The sequence below is a fragment of the Sparus aurata genome, chromosome 11 (assembly GCF_900880675.1).
Source record: "Sparus aurata chromosome 11, fSpaAur1.1, whole genome shotgun sequence".
In the NCBI taxonomy this organism is placed as follows: domain Eukaryota; kingdom Metazoa; phylum Chordata; class Actinopteri; order Spariformes; family Sparidae; genus Sparus; species Sparus aurata.
The window spans coordinates 7,460,506-7,469,754 of record NC_044197.1 but is presented as its reverse complement, the minus strand read 5'-3'; the positions used below and the strand labels follow the sequence as shown (position 1 = coordinate 7,469,754).

The following is a 9,249-nucleotide window of genomic DNA, read 5'->3' as shown; positions in this document are numbered from 1 at the left end:
GGTTATCTTAAAGTTATTTAAAGCCTTGAAATGATCTCTATTTTTCTTTCTTTCTTTATCTATCTCCCAAATCAAATACATTATGTACAACACTGAACTTTGAAACCTCCTGCAATCCAGTGCAATGCCAACGTGGTCTTGTGTTTTGTAATCTTTCCATATTTTAAGTTTTGTAAAAAAAATAAATAAATAAATAAATAAAATATATTTGCATCCATCCAGTCGATTTACAGTGAAACGTGTCTGACGTGTGTCATGAATCGATCCCAGATCAGTGTTTATGGCCACATTTCTACTTTGTGGTCACATGACTCGCACAGCCACGCCTCCCAGTTTGATTGTATCACCGTCTGTACAGATGACGCACTGAGCTTCAGTGTGTGAAGATGGCACCCTTTCCGGACGAGGTGGATGTTTTTACTGGCCCACACTGGCGAATGAAGCAGCTGGTGGGCCTATATTGCGAAAAGGTGAGTGTGATGAAATGTCGGTTGTTAATTTTGAGTTTGACAAAGGAATGTACAACAGTGTGAGGCCAACGGACGAATGGACGCCAGCTAGCACAGCAGCTAGCTTGTTGCCTTAGCAGTCAGGGTTGAGTCAGTCGAGGCAGCTGAACTGTCGGATGATTGTCTCACGACTACACCAGAATGTTAGCTCCGTGGAGCGGCTTATGAACGCGAACTTGGCGTTATATGTGGATATTTACTCTGCCAGCTGTGTGAACCAATCTGTTGGGTTGCTCTTAATAAACTTCCAGTAAACAAGGCTTGCTTACTGGTTTAGCTAGCTAGCTCAACTTGCCGTTACTTGCAGTGCAGCTTGTTATGCAACGTGCTTTAAGTAACTAATGATCCCACAAACTGTGTGTACTATTGAATATGTCCTATCTGCCAGCGCGTGTAAGATAACCTCTGTTAGCAACATTAGCTAATGCACGGTGGGTGTGCTAATGTATAGGGTGTGCTTCTGTAATGTCAGCTGTCCGGAGTGTACACTGTGTCGCGCCGCGGCACCTGTGTCGGATCACGTATACCAGTTATTGTGACGTAATGGGGTCAACAGACGTGCTTGTGAGCATGTTTATGACATGGTGCTCAGTGTGAACACACCTGACGTTACGTTCTCTGATAAATACGCGTTTCCTTTGTTTTTTTACCCCCCTCCCCCCAACAGTTGTCAAAAACCAACTTCTCCAACAACAATGACTTCCGCTCGTTTCTTCAGTCACTTTGCGCCACCTTCAAGGAGTTCAAGATGCACGAACAAATAGAGAATGAGTGCATCATCGGCCTGCTGCAACAGCGCTGCTGCACGGTGTACAACGTGCACTCCGACAACAAGCTCTCAGAGATGTTGTCCCTCTTTGAAAAGGGGCTGCACAACGTCAAGGTAAGCATGCACTGATGTTTCAGAACGTAGTTTGTGGTCCTGACATCACTCTGCATTGCACTCCCCATTTAACCCCAGGCACTTATTAAAGGGATATATGATGTTACTTCTGCACAGGTCAGCTGATTGCTTGATGCTCAATGATAGGGCAACACTCTGTCATTAAAATAACTATCATGTTAGCCACATAGGATTGCAGTACCAACGACATCAAATGCTACATTTCATGTACACATGTTAATTATAAAGACAGGATTTAATAATCTGTATCTATCATCATAAAATTAGCTTACGCTTTTGTCATTGGATGGGGTAACAACTTAAGGTTTTATAAGGCTGGTTGCAGAAATAAGTGGGTTGAATAGTGTAATAAGGGCAGGGTTGTTTTGGGGATCTGCTTAACAAAAGAGAAGAGTTATTGTTCTCTCTCAAGCCATGGGCAGACCCAAAAATGAGCTTTCCAGGATGATGCAATTGTGTAAATCTCCACTTCCGCTCTGCGGCCAGTTTGTAAAACGGAAATGAAGATTGTGTTGCTTTGGATCGAGATCCAGGGTGAAGATGTTTCTTGTGAGAATATTTGTAGGGTGCTGATGAGATATTTTTTATAGTTGGAGAACGTTGTATTTTCCTTAGTTGTTGACAAGACTGTGCAGGATATTAGGTCGGAGAAGGTTATAAATAATTTAATCTAGCCTCTAAAAAAACAAATAAACATGTGACTGTGTATTTACTTCATTAGTTATGGGCAGTTATTACGAAATGCCAGATTTTGTAAATGGATTTTGTGGATTGTAAGGAAGCCTTAACTGTCGTGTTTCTTTTGAACAGATTCCAGGAATTAATCATTTCTTATTTGTTTTTAGAATGAATATGAGCAGCTTAACTATGCCCAGCAGTTGAAGGAGAGACTAGAAGCTTTCACCCAGGACTTTCTGCCCCACATGAAGGAAGAAGAAGAGGTATAAGATGTTCAGATATCTTTTCAGTGTTGATGTACTTTAAAAACCTTATTAATTTGATTTAATTTTAGAGAATTTAATTGGTTCCCCAAAGAATCGGTAAGACTAAGTTGTTGTCAGGAAGGAAACAACGAAATGTATTTAAAATGTTTTTCTTAACACTCCAGTGAATTGCACTGTTGCAAGCTGTTTATAAACTAAAGGAGATTCGTTGCAGGTGTTTCAGCCTATGCTCATGCAGTACTTCACCTATGAGGAGCTCAAGGACATCAAGAAACAGGTGATAGCGCAGCACTGTAGCCAACAGCATTTGGACTGTGCGGCTGAGGTGCTGAAGGGCTTCAGTTTGTGGAGCCAGGCAGAGGAGCTGCAGAAGGCCTTTAAATATGCTGACCACGAGAAGACAGATTATGGTGAGTATATTACTAAATGTTAGAACACTAACTATTATTATGAAACAAGCCAAAAATCATAGGAAATTTGAAGCAACTCCTCGTGTTTCACATACCTGAAGTTAGGTTGTGGCATATGTGAACCTTAAGGACAATCATCAGCGTTTGAATTGGTTGCAGCCGATACATAAATGACCAGTTCTCCTAATGTGTTGGTGTACAGAAGGCCTCTTTAAGAGGAAAGCCGTGCTATGACTATGACTATGACTGTGACTGTGAGTCAGCATGCAAAATAACAGGACCTTGACACTGAGGAAGCTATATGGACCTCAGTCATCATTTTCCTAATGTGAAGGGACAAAATGTCTTCTGTAAGGAAGGCCTATGTAATTATTTGTCATGGCATTTGTAAAAGGCACATTTTAATTATTTTGGCATTTGAGTCAAAGCTGTTTTTGTCCTCTTCCTCAGAACTGGAAAAGAACGGGAATTCTTCAACCCACATCTCTCAGCTTCCTACAGAAATCTTGCTGAGGCTGTTCCACTATTTGGGCCCTGATGATCTGTGTCGCTGTAGTCAAGTGTGCAGCTCGTGGTCCGAGCTGGCCAAGACCGGCTCTTTGTGGAGGCACCTCTACCCCGTGCGCTGGGCCAGAGGTACGCTGCTGATAGTTAGTGATTACCCGAAGGAACAAAATATTTTTTTCTTTGTTAGATTTTCCCTGTGATAAAGGACAAAAGACTGAATTCCATTATTTTAAGTATGAAGTGGTGATGTACTGTTGATTGATGATGTTGTGTCTCTGATGTAGGTGATTATTATAGTGGCCCACCTGGAGATCTGGACCAGGACCCAGACGAGGACTGGGTGAAGAGTCGGCAGAATGAGGGTCGAGCCTATCAGGAATGGGACGAGGATGCTGATGTTGATGAGTCTGGTGAGGTTTGGTCTGTAGCAATGTGCATACCTCAGCTAGTGAGGTAGTATGTATGATCATTTCAGCAATAAGCTAACAGAAAGGTGTACATAATCATACATAAATCTAAAAACATTTGCAGATATAGTCTACAGAATTGAGTCTTTATTAACAATCAAACAGTATCAAAAGGCACATTTGCACATTTTGCTTTGGTTGTCGAGTTAAATCAAGTTCACAATAGTTCCTGTTTGGTTGCCTTGTTGATATAGGGCGATAAAAAAAAAGATTGTATAATCTAAAAAAGTGTGCCAAAGATCCTCTGGCATGGTACTCCACATTCACTCACATGCTCTTGTGGTAAAACCTTTATCGCCTTATAAATGACCTTTTATGCGACACAGAGTTTGCGCGGCGTGATCTTAGGCTGCACTCTGGCATAAAAGCAATAAACTGGCTTTCAATAAAGCCAAAGTCTGCGCCTAGTGGTGAAGATTAAAATGAGTTCTGTCTCGAAACTGAGTAATTGTGTTCTTGGTGTCTCTTTAGATGTGTCGGGCCACACACAGGGCTCCCTGGCAATTAGCACTGCTAAACGAGAGAAGAGGCTTCTGAACGGGATCATCCAGAACCTCCTGCCAGCCGTCGGGCCGTCTGTCAAGTCCATTGTTCTGGCGTACAGTTCTACAGTCTCTAGTAAAATGGTACGTAGCACAAAATCTTCAAGATGACTCTGTAACTGCACAAATGAAGATTGTATCAAGTCTCAACTGTCATGCTTTTGTCCTCTTCTCAGGTACGCCAGATCCTCAGTTTCTGCCCCAATATCACTCACCTGGACCTGACCCAGACTGATGTTACAGATTTTGCATTTGACAGGTAAATAATAAAAGCCATTATTAAAATACCATTAAGTCATTTAAGTAATATTACATGAGAGTGTGTGCAAGTGTTTCAGTTTTAAATCGTCATCGTCAGGCCAAACATAACGGTAAAGCTGATCTTCAGGTGTAATACTGTGATTGTGCAACTGTTACCAACAAAATGAACTATATAATTGAAACACAGTACATGGGGTCTGACTTATGACTGGAAAACAGTGTCACGTTAGACTCTTAAGTAACAGAGACCATTTGTAGTCCTTGTCGAGTTGGCCTTGAGCTAACTTTAGTGCTCTCATGAGATTAGTGATTTCCAAAATGGAATACATACTGCACAAGTGAACACAAAATTCCCCTGCTAGCTCAGTCTCATTGTCTTCAGATATCTGAATTATGTTATTTTTCCACAGACCAATTTAGCTGCCATGTAAGTGAACTTGACATGAACTTAGAAAGGTAGTAGTGCTGTGCCCCTTGCTTACTGGCACAGCTGATTTTTAGTGATGGGTAAGGTGTGTCCTCATGACGCACGCTCTAAATGTGGCATCATAAGGCATCATTGACAAGTCTATGTCCCGGCTCAACCATGAACTAAGATCAGTCAGATTAAAATTTGCATTTGGCCAACCCGGGTCACTTTTTTTGTATCTCAGTCCTCCTCACTGTTCTTGCTCTCCTCCCTCTTTCAGCTGGTCCTCTCTCGGAGCCTGTCTGTCTCTGGAGCACCTGGATTTGTCGGGTTGTGAGAAGATAACTGATCACACCCTGAAGAAACTGTCGGTCGGGCTGGGCGACCTCACGTCTACCACCTGCTTCGACAAACGCTCAGACCGGCGAGCCAAGCTCCTCAAAAGTTCTCCAATACCCATCACGCTTATGGATGAGAGAAGTCTACACCCAGTGGGGCGGAAGCAGCAGGCCATAATTTTCAAACAAGGGACTGGGCGTTGGGGCGCTGCCTGCACCCCCACACGAGTGTGGGTCGTGGACACCTCAGACCTCGCCGATATTGAAGATGCAGCAGAGTGGAGCCGTCGTGATGGGCTGCCTCTCCCTGAAGCAGAGAGCTACGTAGAGGCACAGCTTGTGGGAGGCTCGTGCTGCTGCAGGAGGAGCAGGAGGCGTGGGCACAGGACTGGTTCCAAAGCCTCCTATTTGCATCAGCAGTATGCCATGTCTGGGGAAATGTTTTGTGGTCACTCCACCTGCTGCACTAGTGACACGGCCCTCAGGACTTTTACTGGGCCCCAGTGCGAGTCAGGCCCCACCAGAAGCAGCACTGCAGAATTTCGGACTAAATGCTCCTCATCTAGGAGCCTGCAGTGTGTGGGCCGTGAAAACAGGACTGACCATTCAGAGGCTAAGCGCTCACTGAGATTTCTCAGCCTCTCTGGATGTTACCAAGTCTCAGATTTGGGCTTGAGGTAAAGATCATGCATTGCCGTAATTACACCAACAAAAATTCCACTATGTAACACTTTAAATAGTATCATTTCGCTTACAAGTCTGGGTTTATATGGATTAATTTGAGAGTTTAGTATCCTCAGAAACTGCCGTGATGCAGTGAGATGAGGGAGTCATCTTTGATGGATACCACAACTGTTTCAGAACAGCATTTAGTGGTCAGCGGCAAATGTAGTTTTGTCGGTGCTAGCTGAAAGAAGAAGATAGTGTAATAACATGTGGGTGGTGTCATTTGTGCCCCTGCAACCTTTCTCATGTACACAGTTTGGGTCTGATCCAGTCTGAGGGGTTGTGTTAAAACACTGGCAAAGTAAAAATGCTGATTATTAAGTTACATTACATTAGCTGCAGTCAACAGTATGGCTTTTTTAAGGGAAGACTGGATTATCAGTGTTCATCATGATATTTGCTGCACCTGTAATGAGGCTGCACTGTGTGTGTTGCAGGGCTCTGTCGCAGCGCGGCGGGCTTCCTGTCCTGGAGCATCTCAACCTGTCTGGCTGCCTCTTCGTCACTGAGGTGGGGCTGCAGGAGCTGGTGTCAGCCTGTCCTTCGCTCAATGATGAGCACTTCTATTACTGCGACAACATCAACGGTAACACTCCCAAGTGAAACTGTTGGGGGTCCTTTTTTCCTTTAAAACACATAGTTCTGCACACTGATGATCTAATGAGGCGCTTTGGTGAAAGGTTGTCTTATGGTAAATATGTAAGATATTGTGTTACAAAAATGCCTACTGATGTTAGCTCGCTCACTGCTAGCCCCGGCCCATCCTGTCACGCAATACCACTTTGTACCATGAGGTAACAGCCGGAGCAGCCCCTGTAGTTCAAGCTGAGAGATGTAAAGCAGTGCTTGCTACTTCGTCTAATAAGTAAAGAAAATAAACTCACAAAATGTAAAGGAATTGAGACATTTTACACCCTTTTCCTTACTGGGTTTGTCTTTCCACAATTACTTCGGCTTTGGTCAAAATAAATCCTCAATTTACAGAGTAAGATTTAAAAATTTCCCGAAGCACCCACCCCTACACTGCACGTCAAAATTCTTGGTCAGAGAATCACCTCTGTGTTGTATCCTGTCAGAAAACTGCCGTTAGTCGCAGTCTGGTGTCCAGCTGTGTGCAGTGGGAGGCAGATGAGGACAGATGAGCAAAGTCCCATCAATCGTGGTGAATCCCATCATCTGAGGTTGCAGTATAGGCAGAATACCATCAGCTAATAGTTCCACTGCTAACTGAGCTACTTGCCAACAGCAGCTAGACGCTACAGCAAAGAGTGTAGTGGTTATGCTGCCCCCTGTAGTTCTGCAGCTGTTTGGAAATTCTGGCCATTTCTTTCAAATTGCCCATTTAAACTCTGTGAATACGTCACCGTGAATGTTGAAATATTTATTGCAATGTGTGGCAACTGTTACATTACAACATTACTAACCCCACGTGCATAGCATGTGTCCCAGTGTAAGTAATAGGTGCTACTGAGGTGAAAGGTAAGTAGGCATTACAGTAGCCAGTATGATGCCTTCAATATTCATGTCATTTTATTCATTCTTTTTAAATTAACGTGATAACTCATTTTTAAGTACTGCTGTAGATTGTGTACGGCACTTGTCCTACTGCATGCAGCTCAGGGGATGACCCCTGTTTGGTGTTTGTCCCCAGGTCCCCACGCAGACACGGCCAGCGGCTGCCAGAACCTGCAGTGTGGTTTCAGGGCCTGCTGTCGCTCTGGAGAGTGATCCCGCCAAGCAACCACCTCTCCCTAAAATGTCACGTCTCCTTTTTATTGCACTTTATCCTGGAAATACCGGTTGCTGTATTTTGTGTCACTTATAAAATTGTTTCTGGATGAAACTGTAACTTTGCTCCTGTTATTTCCGTTTTCCATCTATATTAAATGGAAATAATCTTTTAGATAAGGAAAAGCTAAAAGAGGTGATAATGGATTTGAAGTGTCTGAAAATGTACATTCTGGGTCCTTTTTTCGGATTTGAGAAATTTAAAGAAACGAGAGAAGCATAAACACCAAGTACTTTGTGTTTTCTGTAGTTCAAAACCCAGTTTCTTTTTCTCACTAAAGCTAAACTGATTCCTCTTCTCCCCCTCCTGGGTTTAGTTGAGCTGTTTTATAATCAGCACAGTGTAGACTTACTGACAAAAGTGATGTCTTCTTTTTTTTCTCCCCCAAGTGTAATTTGTTTGAAAGGGTGATACGGCAAATTTAAGAAGTGAATTGATCGCTGCCTCCTTTTAGATTGTAGCTGACAGTTGCAGGTGGCTGCCATGTTGTTGACAGTTACGAGTCAGCATTATTAACATATATAATCCCACTGTACATGGAGGACTGTTTGAAACCCCCTGCCTTCTCTTGCCGTGATGTTAAATTCACTGTTGATGCCGGCACAGCTACCATTAAGTTACTGAGACATCAGCGAAGGATGTACATACATAGGGTATGGAACATGATGCTGCAGCGTAGTCTTAACCATTTTGTGATACCAGATGTTCATAGCCACCAAAACAAGCGTTGTGCTTTTTATTTCTCTTCTTATGCACTCCAATGCTGCGGGCGAACAAATGGACCAATGTTCATGTAAGAGGGATTTTAATTTGTTAAACACAACAAGAGCGTATGTTTAGAAGCTGAAAGGGGAAATAGATGAATAACTTCAGACTGGGAGAAGCCGACTGTGTACTCGGCCAGTTTTCAGTAGATTGTACTTCATCTGTATTCATTCTGCAGCAGGCTTTCTTTGCTCGTTCAAAAGTCTTGCATGAGGAGTTCAATTGGAGATGTTCAATTAATAAACAGAACAATAAAAGTATCTTGGGGTTCAGAGCTCTGTTGTTGGGTCGTTCTTAATTAATTTTGTGAACGCAGTGAAGCAAAGCAGAAACTGAAAAGCTGAAAAAGTGACATATAATTTGTCTCGACACATTAAAAGGTGCAGTATGTAAGAATGCTAGTTCAAAAGAAAACGTGAAGAAATGTGATGCTATGTGAAAGATGTATTGTGTTGCAAAGATATCTGCTGAAGTTGGCATCCTAACCAGGTAGCCACTTTTTTCTTTTTTACCTTGAAGTGAGTGTCAATAAAACACCCGACACACCCAGGCGGAGTCAGCTCATATGCCCGCTAACTGCCCCGGCTAACTGCAGCTGCAGTTAGCAGCAGCTAGTGATCCCTCTGGTTATATATGCTGCATGCTATTTGATTGCAGTATGACATCAACAGGTGGTCA

The 9,249-nt window shown here is 43.0% G+C and overlaps 1 protein-coding gene across 1 annotated transcript; it reads left to right on the top strand.

Annotated features, from left to right (window-relative positions):
* Positions 1–321: 321 nt before the first annotated feature.
* fbxl5 (F-box and leucine-rich repeat protein 5) lies at positions 322–8,845 on the top strand. The gene is made up of 11 exons (XM_030433189.1): positions 322–470; positions 1,177–1,392; positions 2,259–2,354; positions 2,572–2,767; positions 3,218–3,403; positions 3,559–3,684; positions 4,213–4,367; positions 4,460–4,542; positions 5,234–5,968; positions 6,455–6,603; positions 7,669–8,845. The coding sequence occupies exons 1-11, from the start codon at positions 387–389 to the stop codon at positions 7,743–7,745; spliced, it is 2,103 nt and encodes a 700-aa protein (XP_030289049.1). The 5' UTR covers positions 322–386; the 3' UTR covers positions 7,746–8,845.
* Positions 8,846–9,249: the final 404 nt, after the last annotated feature.